The sequence below is a fragment of the Patiria miniata genome, unplaced genomic scaffold, assembly GCF_015706575.1.
Source record: "Patiria miniata isolate m_02_andy unplaced genomic scaffold, ASM1570657v1 HiC_scaffold_28, whole genome shotgun sequence".
Classification (NCBI taxonomy): domain Eukaryota; kingdom Metazoa; phylum Echinodermata; class Asteroidea; order Valvatida; family Asterinidae; genus Patiria; species Patiria miniata.
This window is the reverse complement of record NW_024037067.1, coordinates 4,987,698-5,007,997: the sequence shown is the minus strand read 5'-3', so window position 1 is coordinate 5,007,997 and position 20,300 is coordinate 4,987,698. Positions and strand designations below refer to the sequence as shown.

General features: G+C 43.6%; 1 protein-coding gene across 1 annotated transcript in view; it reads left to right on the top strand.

The window, feature by feature from the left end:
* The window catches only part of LOC119734823 (WD repeat-containing protein 90-like), a 29,266-nt gene extending 14,248 nt beyond the window's left edge, over positions 1-15,018 (top strand). Inside the window, exons 15-37 of the mRNA XM_038208398.1 lie at positions 192-308; positions 827-1,062; positions 1,790-1,929; positions 2,293-2,554; positions 2,664-2,834; positions 3,358-3,486; positions 4,157-4,284; positions 4,618-4,658; positions 5,227-5,540; positions 6,211-6,402; positions 6,755-6,932; positions 7,623-7,826; positions 8,261-8,502; positions 9,305-9,449; positions 9,910-10,030; positions 10,486-10,663; positions 10,796-10,915; positions 11,422-11,632; positions 11,954-12,084; positions 12,919-13,098; positions 13,584-13,706; positions 13,899-13,983; positions 14,627-15,018. Of these exons, the coding sequence (XP_038064326.1) occupies positions 192-308; positions 827-1,062; positions 1,790-1,929; positions 2,293-2,554; positions 2,664-2,834; positions 3,358-3,486; positions 4,157-4,284; positions 4,618-4,658; positions 5,227-5,540; positions 6,211-6,402; positions 6,755-6,932; positions 7,623-7,826; positions 8,261-8,502; positions 9,305-9,449; positions 9,910-10,030; positions 10,486-10,663; positions 10,796-10,915; positions 11,422-11,632; positions 11,954-12,084; positions 12,919-13,098; positions 13,584-13,706; positions 13,899-13,983; positions 14,627-14,781 (3,803 nt within the window). The 3' untranslated portion in view covers positions 14,782-15,018. The remainder of the gene's footprint in view (positions 1-191; positions 309-826; positions 1,063-1,789; positions 1,930-2,292; positions 2,555-2,663; positions 2,835-3,357; positions 3,487-4,156; positions 4,285-4,617; positions 4,659-5,226; positions 5,541-6,210; positions 6,403-6,754; positions 6,933-7,622; positions 7,827-8,260; positions 8,503-9,304; positions 9,450-9,909; positions 10,031-10,485; positions 10,664-10,795; positions 10,916-11,421; positions 11,633-11,953; positions 12,085-12,918; positions 13,099-13,583; positions 13,707-13,898; positions 13,984-14,626) is intronic.
* The last annotated feature ends 5,282 nt before the right edge of the window (positions 15,019-20,300 follow it).

The window sequence follows — 20,300 nt, the reverse complement described above, 5'->3', positions numbered from 1 at the left end:
TGGTGCAAGAATGAGCACTTTTCAGTTGAGAAAAATCATGGCGGAAATATTAAAAAAAAAATTGGAGGGGGGTATTCTGCAGTGCCTCCAGATCTGAATCTTTAAGGGTGAAAAGTACAGTTTTTTTTAAGCATATATGTCATATTTACTCTGTAGCTATATTTTTGTTTTTCCCTTGTCCACAAATGTAGGGGCCGGCATTGCCATCAATGCCATGTGCGTCAATGAATCGTTCTGCGTGACTGGCTCAGATGATGGATTCCTACGTCTCTGGCCGCTGGATTTCAAAAACGTCTTTCTAGAAGCTGGTAAGACCCTTGACTTCCAATTTAAATATCTGTGCAATCTGGTCTCTACCCTCACAGGTACCCATTTATACTCATGGGTGGGGAGAGCTAATTGTAGTAAAGTGTCTTGCCCAAGAACACAAGCACCATGTTCCTCGTCAGGGTTTGAAACCCACGTACTGGGTTAAAAACCCACGTGTGGTCTAGCGGTAGAGCACAGGATTCATGATCGTGAGATTGTGGGTTCGAGCCCCGCCGTGGCCATGCGTGTTGTGCCCTTGAGTAAGGCGCTTTACCTCAATTACTCCTCTCAACCCAGGTGTTAAATGGGTACCGGCATTATTCAATGCTGGGAAGGTAACAGACTTGCTGTGGAGGAGGTGTTTCGATCCCCCCACAGCAGCATTTCATGGACTCGAGTCTGGCCCAATCGCTTTGAAAGAGAGTCGAACACCCACCTACATGAGTCGAACACCGTAACCATTGGACCACGGAGCTCCATACACCTCTCATGTTTATATCTCTGATTCGTCGCGCAGAGCACGAGGGCCCAGTCACGGCCGTGGGCATCACGGCAGATGGCCTGCGCATCCTGGCCGGTACGACCACGGGCAATCTAGGCATGCTGGACATCTCCACCAGGAACTACGCCACGTTGATGCGATCCCACACCGGCACCGTCCTGTCAGCAAGCCTGGACCCTGCCAGGCGACAGCTGGCCACAGTGTCTGCCGACCACTCCATCAGGATCTGGAACATGGATACCTTGCAACAGGTCAGTTTATAACTTGATAACTCTGTTTGTTTGTTTTTTTCTCCAAAGTAGAAGTGTTTCCACCTTAAGTAAGATTGTACAGGGAGTGTTGCCTTGTGGTATATGTGACTTGAGGATAAGGGACTCGATTTCAGCTGCTAGTGCAAATTTGAAATTGAAATTAATAATTAAGCCAAACGATGTTGGGGAATAAAATTAAAGTATCTTTCCATAGAATGTACATGATTCAAGTGTTGAATATAAATTATGTTCAATTCAGCCTTTGAATGGGAGTCGTGATTTTTGATATAAACCAATTTGAAATTAATAGGTCTCATTCAAATGACATCATTTCCTACAGACCATTCACGTGCATCGGCATTTTGAGCGTCAACTTGCATAACGCGCATCGGCTGCGTCGTTTTTCGAACAATTTTGAGCAACAAGCGCACGTGTTTGGAACATTTTCAACACTGCGCAATGCGAGCTTGATTGCATAAAATACGCATTTGCAGTTCTCCTACGAGATGGCCGTCATTGAACAAGCCCTATTGAATTGAAAAACCGGAAAAACATAAATTAGACGTCAAGAAACAAAAGATCAGATTAAACATTCTTATCCACAGATATTGAAATTGTTGTATGCTAGTCTCTTGGAATGGTAATCTATGTGCAGTTTTTAAATGAAAAAAAAGAATTTTTTTTTGGTTATTTTTATTTAAAATTATTTTGTTTGTGTGGCCCTCAGACGTATGACTTCAGCTCCCCCCAGGAGTGTCCCTGTGTGGTCACCTTCCACCCTTCCCTCCAGTGCTTCGCTTGCGGCTTTGACAACGGATGTGTACGTGTCTTCAGTATCGCCAACACAAGTCTAGTATCTGAGATGAGGTAGGCGAAGCTTAGGTGTAGGAATTAATCCGGTCGCGAGTAAATCACAGGTCTGTTCACAAGTCCCTTCACATGTAACAGGATGAAAGGAATGCATTTTTTTTTCGTAGTTCGTTTGGGTAGTTGTGACTTGATTTGGGACAAGATGACATGTGAAGGCTTTGTTATGGACTCAACTTCACAACTTTATACTTAAGTATTCAAATTGCCAAATCTTTTGCAATTTACATTTTATTGCAAATTACATATTATGTCTCGGCAACAGCGGACTTTTTATCAGGTCACATCACAAGTCCCAAATGACCTTATGATGTGACTTGTAATTGGACGTGTGATGAAGTAAATTACTACTCTTGTCAACAGGCAGCACCGAGGCAAGATCACCGGCCTGGCCTACACCCCCAACGGCCACTACCTCCTGTCTGCTGCCTCCCTGGGCTCCTTGGCCCTCTACGATGCCTCTCAGGAAGCCTACCCGCTGATGCGGTTGCTGGGCAATATGGTTGCCAGGGGAGAGAGGTACGGACCCAGCGCCCTGGCCCTGAGCGAGGACGGGAAGCATGTTGCGTTCGTCGGTCCGTCAGAATTCACTGTCATGGTTGTGGATGCCAGATCTTTGGATGAGGCAAGTTTCTTATCCTTTTTTTTTGTTGCCTTTTTTTGGTCGTTCTTCAAATCAGAGGGTTGCTGGAGTTTTTGCCAACACCGTTTTCCATGTCATATTTTTTTCGCAGGTGATGCGTATCGACATTGCATCCATCGTATCAGCAGACACTGAGTCTCCCATGATAGATACAGCAGCGATGGTCTGCTATGCCCCTCAAAGAGCCAAGCAGCTCCTAGTGACTACCTCCAACTCTCATCTGCTCAGGCTGGATTCACGGACCGGAAGGCTCATCAACAAGGTTGGTCCATTCCCCCATTACCCCCTTCCCAAACACAATGCCAAGCAGCTTCTAGTTCCCCATGATAGATACAGCAGCGATGGTCTGCTACGCACCACACAGAGCCAAGCAGCTACTAGTCACTACCTCCAACTCTCATCTGCTCAGGCTGGATTCACGGACCAGAAGGCTCATCAACAAGGTTGGTTGGAACCTACTTCCTCACCTCCACACCTGGCTAGGCAGCTCCTGACCAGTATGTCAAACTGCCATTTTTGTGGCAGAATTCAAGGACTGGAAGGCTCATCAACTAGGTTGATAGATCCCCTTCTTCCTCCCCATCCCTCCAACAAAGAGTCCTCCAACACTCCATCTTCAGTATGTCAAACTGCCATTTTTGTGGCAGAATTCAAGGACTGGAAGGCTCATCAACTAGGTTGATAGATCCCTTTTTTTTCCCCATCCCTCCAACAAAGAGTCCTCCAACACTCCATCTCCGGTTGAATTATCACATGGCAGTAACATTGTCCATTCCTTTTTCCAGGTGTCCAATCTTCATCGGTCCGGAGTGACCAGCATGGAGGTCTGTTCAGACTGTCGCCATCTGGCCACGGCAGGGGACAAAGTCATCAAGATATGGGACTTCCACATGAGACTTGACATCAACTTCCAGGTCAGTAGAAGACATTTCGTACAGTTAAAGACATAGTCCATCATTTGTAATTTGTGCGTTTAGTTCGTTTGAAGCAACAAAAGTGCTCAAAATCTAATGAAGGATACTGAACAACTAACCTGATGAAGTTTCAGCTCAGCTTCAGCTGTATATTCCGAGAAAAACAGCATTCTAGGATCTCAATTTCAAATCAAAAGTTACTGAATCATGTTTTGAATTGTTTTGAATTGCAGCTATACGTGATGTCGCGCACTGATCCGACGAATTATAGCCACCGCGCACGCGTGTGCGTCGTGCCAATGCTTGCGCAGTAGTTTGTTTTGCCGAATAACAAAACAAACTACTAATTTAAATTTCCTACAGTGCATCTTAAGATGCACCGTTAAAAAGGCCTTCTTTTGTTGAATACTTCAATATGACAGCTGCCAGAAAGATTAATTTCACAGGGAGTTTAGTCCACTTACTATCTTTCAACCAAGTTTGTTTTTCAACAATAATTGCGTCAGTTACTTTTCGGATAGCTGCAAATGATGGACTATAACTCTAAATGGTGTGATATCATTCCTACTGGTACTAATTGCTTTCAGTACCTTACATGCATTCTGTATGGGAACTGTAATACACAAAGTTCATTCTGTGATTTGTCATTGGTCTACTCGTTTCTCAACAGGTGTTCATTGGCCACTCAGAGAAGATCCAGCAGGTGGCGTTCACCCCAGACAGCCTGGGTCTACTCAGCGTAGGGGAAGCCATCTTCATGTGGGACTTCTATGGGACAAACCGAGACCATCCTGCACTGTAAGCATTTAGGCATCATATCCATGTCTCTCGTATCTCAATTATTTTATTTTTCAAATTGCACATATTGGCACTCAAGTTGCTACATCATTATTATCCCTGCTCATCGGACTCATGAAACTTTCCAAAGGCTATCTCAGCTCCCTAGGGAGTAAACAGCTCGATGCTGCCATTTCTGCACAAAGCAGCTAAAATTAACCACAATAATCATCTCTGCCCTCACAAGTAGCCATTTACTCCTGGGTGGGGAGAAGCAATGACTGACGAAGTGTCACAGATACTTACGGAATATTTTTTGGTTTCAATCTTTTTTCTCCCATTATTTTTCAACAGAGGAACTACTTTAGAGACTGAACATTTCCTGAGTAAACCAGGTAAGTTTATTTTGTGAAGCAGAATTTCCAAGCATTTCCTGAGATGTCTTGGAAATCTTTTAAGCCTAACCCCCTTGGGTATTTTGGCTAGGAACCTTGCCAAAGGCAGCAGCATGCCACACTTGTCAAAATGACAAGCCTGCCCAGTGTAGCAAGATCTATTAGGTCAAAAGTTTCAAGGCCAAAGTGCCTTAGAGTCTGCGGTCACCAGCTGCAGCAGGATACTGCTCTGGCATTGTTCAATGGGACTGGCTCTCATTGTTTCAGAAGTGGCCGGTTTCTGCACTGGTGATGATAGCTCAATGCAGCAAGGTCCCTCAGACTTTTACACCTGATGCACTGTGTTGCATCTGGTAGGGTAAGAGTTAAGTTAGTTGGCTGACTCTATTACAAAACTTTCCTGTAAAATTCATCCGTCCCACAAACGTCTACTCGGTTTTTCAGACAGCATCTATTCTGACAATCTGTATATCATAAATATATCACTCTTTATTCTATTTCTTAAGAAATTTGCTTCTCGAATTCCTGAAACAAAAATTGTCCTGTTAAAAAAAATTTAAAAATACAGAATCTAGATCAGAGCCACCACGCAAAAGCCCCGTCCGTAGAAGCCTCGACTTGACTGGAAGTCTACGTCCGCGGGACAAAGCCCCCATTCCAAGCTCTCCAACCAGACTCCTGGATGCCAGTGAGGTATCGACAGAAGACAGAGAAGAAGGAGAGGAAGAGGAAGGCTTCTCGTTGCTAGGCGGGGTGGAAGGCATCTCGTTGCTAGGCGGGGTGGAGAGAGCAAACAAGGATGCAGAGGAGACGGAGGAGGTCCTGGTGGGGCCGGAGCTGGAGTGTCGGTCCAGCACGGAGGAGTTGAGCGTTACGGAAATGGTGAGTGCTGCTTAGGATAGTATAAATGTGTCATCACAGAACTTACAGTAGAGAAGTTACAGTAGTTTTGCAAGCGAAGGGATATGGTTAGCATGGATGGCGTGGGTGGCACAGTGCGTAAAGCGCTCACCTCTCACCTCTGTGGCCTGGGTTCGATTCCGGGCTTGGGTCATAAGTGAGTAGAGTTGTGCGTTGATTCTCTCCTGTGCCATGAGGGTTTTACTCCGGTGTCTCTAGTTTTCCTCCCTCAGCAAAAATCAACACTTTTCATCTGGCTGTGCTCTGTGGTCAGACATGGGTAGTATGGCGGCAGCCTAAGGCGCCTTTACATGCCTTCAGCTCGAACATGTCGTAGCTGCGTCCTTCGCACTTCAGCTTCTGCTGCGAGCAGGCATAATTCATGCCCACAATTTTAGTCGGCGGTTGGGTCATCAGTTTGTATGGTCTGGTGACTAAGCATACACATACGCGGACAACAACAGAATATTCGATAACTGTTGCAGATAGCTAACTGTGTACTTGCAGTTATCCGTTGGCCATTTTACATTCAAGCAATCTTCAAGCTTTCATAACTGCCGCAGAATTGTTTAACATGATAATTGTTGCCACTTCATTTAATGATAAACGTTTCACAATAAAGTGACTTTGGGTATTGTTTTCCCTTTTCAAGGATGAAGTCCCACCAGCGGAAACCCTTGGGACAAGTCCACGCACCCAGAGACACCGCAGAGCAGACCCAGAGACAGACCCCACAGCCCCACCCCTGCCTGTCCTCAAACCTGCCACGGACAAAGCCAAGCAGATCAGACCAAGCTGCTACAGTCATTTTGTCGCCAGGGAGAACCACACACAGATGGCCCAAGTGAGATTTTTTTTTCTTTAATATTTCAAAATTTCCACAGATTTTGTCTTCATGTAAAGTGGCCTAGTGATTAGAATTTGTGACTCATGATCAGAGGGTCAGGGGTTCGAATCCAGCATCCTGGCAATATGTCGTGTCCTTGGGCAAGCCACTTCACCCCCACTTGCCTCCCTCCATCCAGTATGAATGGGTACCGGCATTAGCTGGGGAGTAACTTGCGATGGACTAAGTCCTTTTTTGAAGAAGAGATATAATTTTAGCAGTTTTATGCCGTAGGAAAATTTAATCAATTTTTAATCAATTTTTAATCAATAAAAACAAAATATGTTGACTAACTTGTTGATCCTTCCAGCGGCGGTACATAGCCCCTCCCAACCAGGCCGGTCTAAAACTGAAGTCGGTCCTTGGCTTCAACGGCAACGGTAGGAGTAACCTGGTCTGGCACCCTGACACCGGACTGTTTGCCTACACTAGCGGGTGTATTATCATCATCGAGGACCTGCACACCGGGAACCAGAAGCATCTTATGGGTAAAGAATTGAAATATTTGCCTTCGTGTTGTTGCCATAGATTGACCAAATCAGGATCGAGGATTCAAAGTTTGCTTTTGAAAACAATGCTGCAAATCCTGCCAATACTGTAAAGCTGCACATTTCCCAAAAACGCGAAATATGTACAAACATCTAAATATTTTAACAGAGATTTTTGTACAAGTTGTAACAAAGTCAGATTTTTGAAAAACTGTACTAAAAATATAATTTAAGAATTTAGTTTCAGGTTCTCTAGTCCTTCAAACCAAAACATACAAATCCGTTTGCAGTTTTCCTCAAACTGAAAGCCCAGACTTTCTCAGAAAAATTGTCTCTGCAGATCTCCTCGGGGAAGTCCTAGCTCTACTAGAGCTCTCAATTCATATCCGGAACGAGTTCCGGACAGAAGTTGCGGGTAGAATCATTCACTTTGTCCGGAATAAGCTCTGCATTTGTCCTGGACATGTTCTGGGGAAAATTTTATTAGAAACTGCCTGACGCACCAATACTGTCAACTTCATTGCGGGAAGATTGCGGGAAGATTGTAAACTTATACCCGATACAATGTCTGCAACTTGTCTGGAACTCATCCCGGATATGAATGAGACAGGCCCTTAACAAAATATTTAATTTTAGGCCCATGTGATGATGTTCCTATTCAGTAAAAAGAAACTTGTCTTCCCTGTGTAGGCCATGTTGAGGAGATCTCTACCCTGACCCTCCAGCATGACTGCCAGGTCCTAGCCTCTGCCTCTGGCTCCAACGGCCTGACAGCTAGCCAGATCTGCCTGTGGGATGTCCAGGGGGCGCTGTGTAAGAAAATCCTGTCCTACCACGAGCATGATATCGTCTGTCTGGCATACTCTAGGGACGACCGGTTCCTGGTCTCCATTGGTAAGAGAAAAGGGGCCACAACCCAAACTCTCTGTGAAAGTAATTTAAGATAATTCAATTGATGGACATTTATTCAACGCTGTTTGTTACATAGTACAAAAAGTTAATTTTATAAGTACATGTAGATAAGACAAGAAATGAATCTACTTACCGGTAGTACAAATCAGCTTAAATACATAATTGAACAATGTTGAGTATTTAGTGTTTTTGCAACTATAGATTAAGTTGAGTATGTTTGAACCTGGGCACTCAGACTATTCCAGAAGTTAATTTCCCGCTGAACAAGGCTATTTTTCAACATTGGTGTTCTATTAGAACAAATGTGAAGATTTTTCTTAAAATAAAGAAACAGTACTTCAATGGACTCGGTCCAGCTCTCCAGTGGGTATTTGGAACCCTAATTTCACAGGTGTTTACCCACTGTCCCTCCCCAGGTGATTTCCGTGACTGCACCATTGTCGTCTGGAGCACCCATGACTACAGCCTCCTAGCAGCCTCCAAGACAGCCCAGCCCGTCCACTCCCTAACCTGGGACCCCTACACCACCAATGAGTTCTCCTCAGTAGGAGAGACGGGCACCTTACTCTTCTGGCTTCTGGATGAGACCCAGGGGCGGTTCAGCCTCAACGTCCACGAGGCTGACGTGCCGCAGGACCTGATGGACTCCAAGCACATGGTACAGTCACTCTTCTCTAGTATCAACACGGAAACCTGTTACTAAACATTTCAACATCCGCTCCGTTCACAAGTACCCCCTCACTGGCAAAGAAAGTACAGTTGGGGGTGACCAACCGACGCCATCTTGCCTGACTGCAATTCGTTTGCTGCGAAGCGCAGCCACTGCGTGTACATAGTACAAATCCCCTGGTGTACGTGCGTCACACACAAGGAACGGTGCGCGTCAACCAGCGAAATGTCCCGCCAATGGGATGTCATTGCTAGGTAAAAGGGCGCCCTCTTTCGTCAGCGCACGGAGCCCATACCAGGGACTAATTTCATGGCTCTGCTAACCACAGCCTTCTGCGCTTTCTGTCACCATTCTGTGCTAACCGCGCTAGCAGGAAAATTCTGTGCTAAGCCTGTAAGCACAGAATCTTAAGTTATGAGATGTACATGTATGCATGCGCAGAAGCCAACTTCCTCAGTAACGCATCACTTGAGTTTACCGTAAGCACAGAATTTTCTGCTACAGTAAGCAGGGATTTTCAGGTTACGGTAAGCAGATCTATAAGATTGGGCCCAGGCCTTACACTAAGCCAATTTAGAGCAGCTGTATTACAACAGAAGGAATTCAAATCAAAGACGGAGAGGAAAGCAGTGGAACATAGGATCATTCTTAAACTGGACTGCGTTTGAAATATAAGGAGGTACATCAGGATTTAACCTGAGAGACAAGATGATGTGGTCTAAGTATTTGAGCTTTTGGTAGGGTAGGAATTTACAATTGGATTGAAATGTGCTGTTTTGCTTGCATGCAGATCCTGGGTGATGTTGCCTTCACCAGCCTACAGTACGGGGGTGACAGCGTGCTGTACATCGGCACCAACACTGGAGTGCTGTCAGCGTGGGACACTAGACATAACTCTTGCTTCATGCATTGGGACGCAGACTCGGCAGAAATAGGTACCAAGCCCTGTGACACGTAAAAAATACCGGTGTCAAATGAAAATCGGACTCTATGAAAATCTTTTTCCCTTTTATTGGTTAAACCCTCTCACATGACCGGTCCCTCTCCTAATTATCTATGCATGAGCATGAGCAATGCCACCAATGAGTCCGTATTTCATAAAACCTAAATTCATGCTACACCGGCTCAATCTGACAAAATCCTTTTAAACTTTGTAGTGGATTTTATAAAAGGACAAGGAACTTCACCTCTCTTTAAGTAAATTGTGGCCTTCATACTTTGGTTAATAATATAAAGAGTATTAACAGTGAGTGATTTTCCTTCGTTGTTAACTTTAGGTTTAACTCAACCCTGCAAGTGATCCTGCAAAATCTTTCAAAATTTATCCTGCAAAATCTTTCAAAACCTCCTGGTACATGTAGATAAATCATGAATCTTTCCGTCTGTTCCCTGTAGGGTTGATAGTGAGTCGGTTTGGCAGCAGTCGTCTGATCACCGGCGGTGCCTCACGTCTCCTACGTCTGTGGTCCATCTACGGTGTGGGGGAACTCAGGCTGGCTGCAGGAGTATCAAACGGGTAAAGACAAATCTGCCTTATCCCTAGCATCCACCCCACCCCCCGAACAAACAAAAGTTGTTAGAATGTTTGGTTTATAGTGCAAAGCCAGCAACTTCTTAACCACTAACCCTTATTCAGAGTGTTGCTATTTGCACTGAATCAGAATGACTGACTCGGATTTTGTTTTCAGGGAGCAAACTTTATTTATGAATTTTTCCATTGATGGGACTCTGATTTCATTCCGTAGGACTACAACAGTCAATCTTTTGACAAAGTCATTCCTAGCTGTTTCAGATGTCCACTTTTTTCATGTAACAAAATTAAAGGGCTAACATTTCAATCCTTAGCAGGACCTTTCTCAAAGACAAAAGAACAATTTGGTTTGGCAGAAACCAGTCTGAACTGGGTGTAAAGTGTTCTTCTATTGTGAAGTATATTTCCACTAGTTGCCCTACCACTCGTTTTTTTGGCAGGCATGCTGGCCAGGGCCTGGTCATGGAGGACGAGATGTCACTAGATGGCGCCATCACGGCGGCCGAGTTTGACGACACCATGGACATCGGCGTGGTGGGCACTACGTCTGGAACCCTGTGGTACATCAACTGGGTGGAGAGGAGTAGCATCAGGATAGTCAGTTCCCACGTCAGTAAGGTACATAAACCAATCACCGTACACTCATGATGGCCCCCAGTAATGGCGGAAGCATCATCTTAATTGGTCCGTTTTGAAAATGCCATTTTTATAGTCCAGTCTTAGAGTTATATTCTTTTCTTTTTTCTGTAGGTGAACTCGGTTGTTTTCAGCGACAGCGATTACTTTGCGTCCTGTGATCACGACGGCAGCCTGCGTCTCTTCTCGTTGCCTGACATGGAACAGACTCTGCAATTCCAAGTTCTGGATCAGGTATTTCATTGACCACAATCAGCCTAACCCGGACTTGAAGTTCTAACAGCATTTTGTTTGTTTTCAATTATAACACCGCTTAAAATCTATAGGAGAATGTTCAAAACCTAACCTGTTTCAGCTCAGTAGATGTTACACTTTTTTAGAAAAAAAAAAGTGAAAAACCACGCACAACCTTTTGATCACGAAACATGATTTCTCTTTATTCCAAAAATCAGTCAATTTACTGATCGTTTATCATCACCTACATTTCTTGATTTCTTCCAAATGACAACAAGCCAGACGGAATAATTTCACGGGGTGTTTAGTACCAGTACAATCTTTAATCCAAGTCAGCTTTTTTATAATAATTTGGTAGGTCCCTTTTAGGATAACAGCAAATGATCCTATATGCCTTTAAATTATGGAGTAGCAGATATCGGATCAGAGAGCATATGTATGCGTGTAAATGCATGAAACTTTCTTTAACTCTTTCTCATTTTCATTCATTCTCTGACACTGTGCAGAGCTGTCACTGCATGGCATTCAGCCCCAATCCGGTCCCATCCGGTTCCAGCCAGCTGGTACCAGCCGAGAAGGAAGGCCAGCCGTTGCAGCGAGTGGTAGCAGGCTACAGCGACGGGACAGTGCGTGTCTTTGACCTGGGTCTGGTGGAGATGGTCCTCAAGATGCAGCCCCACGGCGTGGCTGTCACTGCCATCAGCTTCTCCTCAGATGGTCAGTCATACTTCTGTATATGATTTTCAAAGTTGACTGGAGCGGGGTTTGAACCTGTGACCTCCGGATTGCCGTTCCGGTGCTCTACCAACTGAGCTATCCAGCCCTATGTTGGCGGTTCCCCATTTTGTCAATGTCTTTGTTCAAGGGGCGCTAGTCAAATTATTATAATGAACTTTAAGTCAGCTTCCTCTTGTAGTTCATTTGCATCTTTGTATCATAATTTTTATATCTTGCAAGAAGTGTTAATTGTCATTAAACCCAAGTTGAGAACCATGTCTAACTTTGCAGTTCCACTTTGTTTATTTTTCCTGTTTTCAGGTCATGTTGTTTTGTCTGGCGGCACGGATGGAATCATAGCGGTCAGTTCTCCGACCACCGGCATGACCATGAGAGTCATCAGTGACCACAAGGGGGCGCCAATCACTGACTTGCACGTCACTACCAACCAGGTAAGTTGATCTATGAATTCATCTCAAAAATTAATTTGATTTGATATTTATTAAATTCCTCTGTTGATAAAGGAAAGGTTAATTATTATTCATAAACTATTAGTAAGATGGAATTTTCGTCGGGGTGATGTCAGTTCAATTTTCAGTGTTGCCCTTCACGGACATATTTTAACGTAGGTTAAATATTTAAATTTTTTGTTTAACCAATATTTATTTCAGAAGACTATCTTTGGTGACGTTAAAAATTTACAGAGGAGGAAAAGTTTTCAAAAATCTGTACCATGGAGACTCCAAGTGCAAATTTTTTCTCTTTTTCTTTGAAGTTATCAAGTTGTACAAAGTCAAATGTGGAACAACAAGTTCTTTTTCAACATTGATTAACATTTTAAAGATTCCGTCCCCATGTTTTTTTCCAGTTTAATCCAGAAATATTTGTAGATATCTTTTCTTAATTGCAATTTTTTTTAGCAGTGCAAAAGCTATTCACTTTTGAAGTAGATATTGTCCAGAAAAATTGGTTTCGAATTATTGGCTGGCAGACAATAATTCACAGTCTTGCAGGCTAGGCTGGTTTCCGCCCCACAATGACTATCAATGATGTTTAGTTATTTAGGTAGCGGATCTGTTTGTGCCCAGAACAAAAACCTTTGTTTCTAGAGGTTTGCAGATGTCCAAATAACCGGAAACCGGGGTTTTATTTGGTTTGAAAATTTGTTAATGGCAAAATGATGTTGAGGGCACAGGGAACGCAACATTAATTTTCTCATACAGTGGATCTAAAAATCCAAGAAACGTCTCGAAGGTGCACTGTAAAGCCTATATTTTTTTGACCAGGGTGCAGAGCTGGGTCTGGGCCTGAAGTCCCCCCACCTGTGGCTGGCCGCTAGTGCTGACCGGCGGGTCAGTGTCTGGTCATCTGATTGGCCCAAGGACCTGTGTGAGATGGTGGACTGGCTCAGCTTCCCCGCTCCGGCCTTCGCCCCGGACGGAACGGTCATCAGAAAGGGGGATATCGTAAGTCAAACTAAACAATGTCCCAACAAATTTTTGGCTGCGTTTGTTTTTGTATAAATACACAGTTTCAAGGCTGGATTATACTTGGCTCAATAAAAAAGGAACTCAAAGTACTTAGTCCTACACCCCCCCCCTCCCCACACCCTCCCCCAACAAAACAAAAACAAATCCACATTTCATCCGTCTGAGATTGTGACAAAGCAATGGTAAGTGGGCAAAGTGCCTGTTGCAATTGCTCTGGAACAAATTTTATTGTAAATTATTCCTAAGATTTCATGATCTAACTTTGCAGAATTTAAATAATTCTGCATATTTAGAACATGAAACACTAGTAAAATTGTACTCCAAAATTTGCTTTGAAAAGAGGTCTTTTTTATTCAAGGCTATCACTGTGCTAAGAATCTTTGTCAGAGAGTTATTGGATTGATAGTAACTTACATTTCAGGCTTTAAGTTTTATTCGTTCATTTTGTTTACTTTTGACAGGGTCAGTACCAGCTGCTCCCCCCTAGCCTGGCCCGTTTCTCCCCCACTGATCATGACGTCATCATCTATGCCGGCTATGGCATGCAGAAGCAGATCCAGTTCTACAGCATTGCACAGAAAAAGGTAATGTCATCTCCAACACAACCCAAGCCCACTCATCCCACCACATCCCACCCTAACCCAAATCATCCTACCCCAGCCCACCCTACCCCACCCTATCCCACACCATCCCACCCAAAACCACCCTAATCCTACCCATCTCACAAAGACCAGAATTTTCACTGAGGTACTCTTTTTCTGTTGTTTTGCTGATAGGTTGTTCGCACCACAGCACTCACTCACTGGGCGACCACACTGGATATCAGCCCAGGAGGACATCTTATTGCAGTAGGCACAGCAGGTAAGCTCATTCGGTTTCCCTGAACATCTTCCCAAAAATAGATCTGACATATTGAGAATCTTAGGTAAGACTTGAGACTTTGCATGGTGGAGATACTAAATAACGAAAGGTTTGCAGAAACACCATGTGTGCATAATTTCTCAACTAAGAGAATGGTTCTGAAAAGAACCAGAGGTATAAACTCCTAGAATCTTACCAGAATTTGAAAAAAAAATAGAATTTGTTGTTCATTCATTGGTTACAGGCACATAGGATCATCTGCTTATCAGGCAATTTGTTCCTTCCCAATCATAACACCACTCAAATGGTGAAGTTTCAGCTCAGTGGATATAACACTTTTCGAGAAAACAGTGAAAAACCATGCACAACCTTTCGATCAAGAGACACAATTTTGACAATAGAACTCTTTATGTCCAAAAATCAGTACATTGTCTGATCGTTGCAAATCAACTACTACATCTCTTGATTTCTTCTGAATGACAGCAAGCTAGAATAATTTCACGGGTTGTTTAGTACCAGTACAATCTTTAATCCAAGTAAGCTTTATGATGATAATTCAGAAGGTTTACTTTTAGGATACGTGCAAATGATTGTCACTCTCTTTATAATTCAACCGGTTATATGGTTTGATATTGTTTTGTAGAACGATTGATCAAACTGGTCGATTACCACGAGAGCAGCTTCCAGGATTTTGTGGCCCATAACGACGCCGTTCAGCTCATTCGTTTCAACCCCTCTGGCAAGCTGGTCTTCACTGTGGCACACAACCAGATCTTGGTGTGGGAGGTAGCCGTATAAACGGAACAGCCTCAGAGATGTAATCATCATGTGTTTTGTACGGTATATCATTTTTTTCATTGTACTGTGCATTCACTCATGTTTCCAACACTTAACTGAAATTATTTGAAATAATTCAGTTCAGTATATCTCAGGAACACCAGTGTGAAATGGCCGTTTGTAACTTGAGTTTTTTTGCCTTTGATGTAATTTTCAGACATGGATGGATTAGGCCCCCCCCCAAAAAAAGTCTCCGGTTTCTGGTATGGAGCTTGCCCAAAAAGTGGTGCGGCGACGCGTTTTTTTTTTTTACCTGATTTTTTTTGCTTCAAATGTCGGCTGATGACTGCAAATTGTGCCCGACTAAACTTAGTGCAAATATATGGGAGTCCAGAGAGGCCACATAAAGCTTATTCTCGACCATAACCCAATCTAAAAACACGTTAAAATTGTGCAGCAGCAGGATTCCAGTCAAACCAGTGAGTTTGGCGGTTTTGAGACGTCATCTTTCATTGAAAAAAAACTTTTTCATTTTGCCGACGCGCATGGCTACGGCGACGCGCGCGCATACCAGAAACCGGAGACTTTTTTTTTTTGGCCTTAGGGGGCTAGTATATTGTTACACTGACCTGTTTCAAGTCTTGCATTCGTAGAGATGCTGAAAAAAAACTTAGGCAAATAAATGTTGTTCTTGCATTCTTCTTGCAGGTCAGGTTATCAGACAAGCTGGATTGTAAGTGATTGCAAACAAAAGGCGGACTCACTAAATTTGGTAAAATGGAGGCAGTATTTGAAAAAAAAAGTCAGTTGTTTATATACAAATTATTACATAAATTTGGTAATTCTCTCTTTTCACGCTCCGCCATTGGGCATGCAGAGCATCGATCTGGCAACTTTACACAATAAAAATAACCGGTTCAGTGCTCTGAACCCCGACACGGGAATCACTGAACCGGCTTTATTTATTGTATAAAAGTTGCCAGATCGAGGCTGTGCATGCCCATGGCGGAAGTGTGAAAAGAGCGAATTGTTATAAATATTCTACTTTTCTTTTAGTCTAGTGAGGTATTTCATAATAATTTGGAAGGTTTGTTTTTGATGTTTGCAAATATTGAATGCTACCTTTAAAGTTGTATGTATATAAATGAATGCTTGTAAAAACTGTACATATGTAAATTAGCTGCCACCTTGGCCATGTGTGTCTTCCAAATCCCGTGTGAAATGTCCCTTTATTTTCACCAAAGAAGTTTAAATGAAATTTCCTGAGCGATATTCTTCCCCATAAAATTTAAATTTGGGCCTGTTAATGTTGTTAAAATTGCAGTGTAATTCAAGACAATCCAAATTGTAGATGTTTTCAAGCATTTCCTGTGAGGAATACCGTTTGGAATAAATATTTAAAAACTTATTTCGAAAAGATAAAATCAGTCAAGATGTCATTTTTGTTGTCTGTCCAAATATAAATGATTTTGTCCCCCAAATCTTCAAAATGTTGGATTTTTGCTTATTGATTGATGCTCCTCTTGCGACAACTAGCGATCGCCCCTAGAGGAAGTACCTTTAGGGGTGACCGCTAGCAGTCGCCCCTAGAGGTACTTCCTCTATTGGGCATTTGAATGTTGACTGATGCTCCTCTTGCCTTAAGAAGAATTTCTGCATATTTTGAAGAAAAGTCATTTTTGGCCAAATTTCATCAAAAAAGTAAGGCTTACCCCTTGTGTTTTTTTTTCAATTTTGGTCAAAAAATGAAATCGCTTCAAACTTGCTGGAAAGATGTCCAAAGGACCATAGAACACATTCCAATTCGATTTATGGACAGATGTGCTTTTCAAAATGAAATTTCAACGAAAATTTAAAGTAGAATCAGTCAAAAATAATAATTTTTTTTCTCTAAAAATCGAATATTTTTGGCCAAATCTTCAATATATTGGGTGTTTAAATGTTGTTTCATGCTCCTCTTGCCTTGAAAAAAATTCCTGCACAGTTTGAAGAAAAGTCATTTTTTTGACCAATTTTCATCAAAAAAGTAAGGCTTACCCCTTTTTTTTTTTTTCAATTTTGGCCAAAATGTGAAATCGCTTCAAACTTGCTGGAAAGATGTCCAAAGGACCATAGAACACATTCCAATTCGATTCATGAACAGTTGTCCTTTTCAAAATGAAATTTGGACGAATATTTGGGGTGAAATCAGTCAAAAATAATGATTTTTTCCTCAAAAAATCGACCATTTTTGCCCAAATCTTCAATATATTAGGTATTTGAATGTTGATTGATGCTCCTCTTACCTTAAGAAGAATTTCTGCATATTGTGAAGAAAAGTCATTTTTGGCCAAATTTCATCAAAAAGGTAGGGCTTACCCCTTGTGTTTTTTTCAATTTTTGTCAAAAAATGAAATCGCTTCAAACTTACATGAAAGATGCCTAAAGGACCCTAGAACACATTCCAATTCGATTCATGGACAGATGTGCTTTTCAAAATGAAATTTTGACGAAAATTTGGGGTAGAATCAGTCAAAAATAACGATTCCCCTAGGGGCGACAGCTATACATGGTCGCCACTAGCAGTACTACCTTTAGGGGCGACCGCTAGCCGTCGCCCCTAGAGGTAGTAATTCCTCTAGGGGCGACCGCTGGCAGTCGCCCGTAGAGGTAGTAACCTCTAGGGGCGACGTCGCCCCTAGCGGTACGTACCGCTAGGGGCGACGTACCGCTAGAGGCGACGTCGCCCCTAGCGGTATACGGTACCGGTAGGGGCGACATACCGCTAGAGGCGACGTACCGCTGGAGGCGACTTACCGCTAGAGGCGACGTCGCCCCTAGCGGTATACGGTACCGCTAGAGGCGACGTACCGCTAGAGGCGACTTACCGCTAGGGGCGACGTCGCCCCTAGCGGTATACGGTACCGCTAGGGGCGACATACCGCTAGAGGCGACGTACCGCTAGAGGCGACTTACCGCTAGAGGCGACTTACCGCTAGAGGCGACGTCGCCCCTAGCGGTATACGGTACCGCTAGAGGCGACGTACCGCTAGAGGCGACTTACCGCTAGGGGCGACGTACCGCTAGAGGCGACGTACCGCTAGAGGCGACTTACCACTAGAGGCGACGTCGCCCCTAGCGGTATACGGTACCGCTAGAGGCGACGTACCGCTAGGGGCGACGTCGCCCCTAGCGGTATACGGTACCGCTTGGGGCGACATACCGCTAGAGGCGACTTACCGCTAGAGGCGACGTCGCCCCTAGCGGTATACGGTACCGCTAGAGGCGACGTACCGCTAGAGGCGACGTACCGCTAGAGGCGACGTCGCCCCTAGCGGTAAACGGTACCGCTAGAGGCGAAGTACCGCTAGAGGCGACGTACCGCTAGGGGCGACGTCGCCCCTAGCGGTATACGGTACCGCTAGGGGCGACATACCGCTAGAGGCGACGTACCGCTAGGGGCGACTTACCGCTAGAGGCGACGTCGCCCCTAGCGGTATACGGTACCGCTAGGGGCGACATACCGCTAGAGGCGACTTACCGCTAGAGGCGACGTCGCCCCTAGCGGTTTACGGTACCGCTAGAGGCGACGTACCGCTAGAGGCGACGTACCGCTAGGGGCGACGTCGCCCCTAGCGGTATACGGTACCGCTAGAGGCGACGTCGCCCCTAGCGGTATACGGTACCGCTAGAGGCGACGTACCGCTAGAGGCGACGTACCGCTAGAGGCGACTTACCGCTAGAGGCGACGTCGCCCCTAGCGGTATACGGTACCACTAGGGGCGACATACCGCTAGAGGCGACGTACCGCTAGAGGCGACTTACCGCTAGAGGCGACGTCGCCCCTAGCGGTATACGGTACCGCTAGAGGCGACGTACCGCTAGAGGCGGTAAGACGAAAGAGTTATGCAACTTAATTCGTCCTTATTATTCCCCATTGTCTTTATTATTTTCACACAGTCATTAATTATTGCGTTCACGTTAGTTAATACTATATGATAAGAATCCAAGTATCTTTCCACCCTGGCCGTCCACACTTTCTCATCTTTTTTTTTTGACAAAAAATCCGAGTATAATCTTTATATATTACTTCCGAACGTAAATGTTAAGAAAATCGTGTTGGCCGAGTGGTAGAACTTTTGATCTCGAAAGTTGGGGGTTCCGGGTTCGAATCCTAGTGGCGTCATTTTTGACCAAAATTGTGACGAATTTTACTCTTTTGACACCCTTTGTTGAGACGATAACTCTAGAACAACATATCGAATGGGATTGAAATTGCGTCCGATTATTGACCATAAAATGTGACACAACCCGTTTGAAAATTGACGGGAACCGAGGAAGAATACATTTATAATGATTTAAAGAAAATAGGCCTAAGCGTTTTGATCACGAACAGTTCATTCGTAATTTTAGTCTCTTTTGACACTCTTTGTGGAGACGATAACTCAAGAACAACACATTGCATTGGTTTGAAATTGCGTCCGATTAATGAATCATATTAAATGTATTCTTCCACGGTTCACGCCAATTTTTAAACGGGTTGTGTCAAATGTTATGGTTAATAACCGTTCGCAATTTCAAACCAATGCAATATGTTGTCTTTGAGTTATCGTCTGAACAACGAGTGTCAAAAGAGACTTAAACATTCGGAATGAAGTGTTCGTGATTCAAATTAAGCGCTAAGGCCTATTTTCCTTAAATCATATTAAATGTATTCTTCCACGGTTCACGCCAATTTTCAAACGGGTTGTGTCAAATGTTATGGTTAATAATCCCTCGCAATTTCAATCCAATGCAATATGTTGTTCTTGAGTTATAGTCTCCACAAAGAGTGTTGTATTTTTGCTTAATGGGCAGATTGTGAGTGCTGACCAGTGGTTGTGTAGGGCGCCCTCTTAAGGAAAACAATCATAGAGGGTAGCAAAATGTACGGAGCGTCCTGGCACATGCGCTGTTGGCCGTTGGTTATTGTCGTTGTGTGTATTTTTTTCTTCTTCCACAGTTGCAATCGATTTCCACTTTTTCTGTCATTACATCACGACTTATTATCGAACGAAGTTTCGTTTCAGTACAAATTGATTTTCTGGAGTTAGGCCTACTGTCTCCAAAAGAGTGCTTAATTTTTTTTTCAATTAAAATAGACGTAGATTCAGATTCGGAATGATTTTTCCCCCGTAATTCTAAGCGCTTCTTTCCTTTAATCATATTAAATGTATTCTTCCACGGTTCACGCCAATTTTAAAACGGGTTGTGTCAAATGTTATGGTTAATAATCTTACGCAATTTCAAACCAATGCAATATGTTGTTCTTGAGTTATCGTCTAAACAAAGAGTGTCAAAAGAGGCTAAAATTCGGAATGAAGTTTTCGTGATTGAATTAAACGCTTAGGCCTATTTTCTTTAAATCATATTAAATGTATTCTTCCTCGGTTCACGTCAATTTTCAAACGGGTTGTGTCACATTTTATGGTCAATAATCGGACGCAATTTCAATCCCATGCGATATGTTGTTCTTGAGTTCTCGTCTCAACAATGAAATTGTTTTAACACTTGTGGGGAAG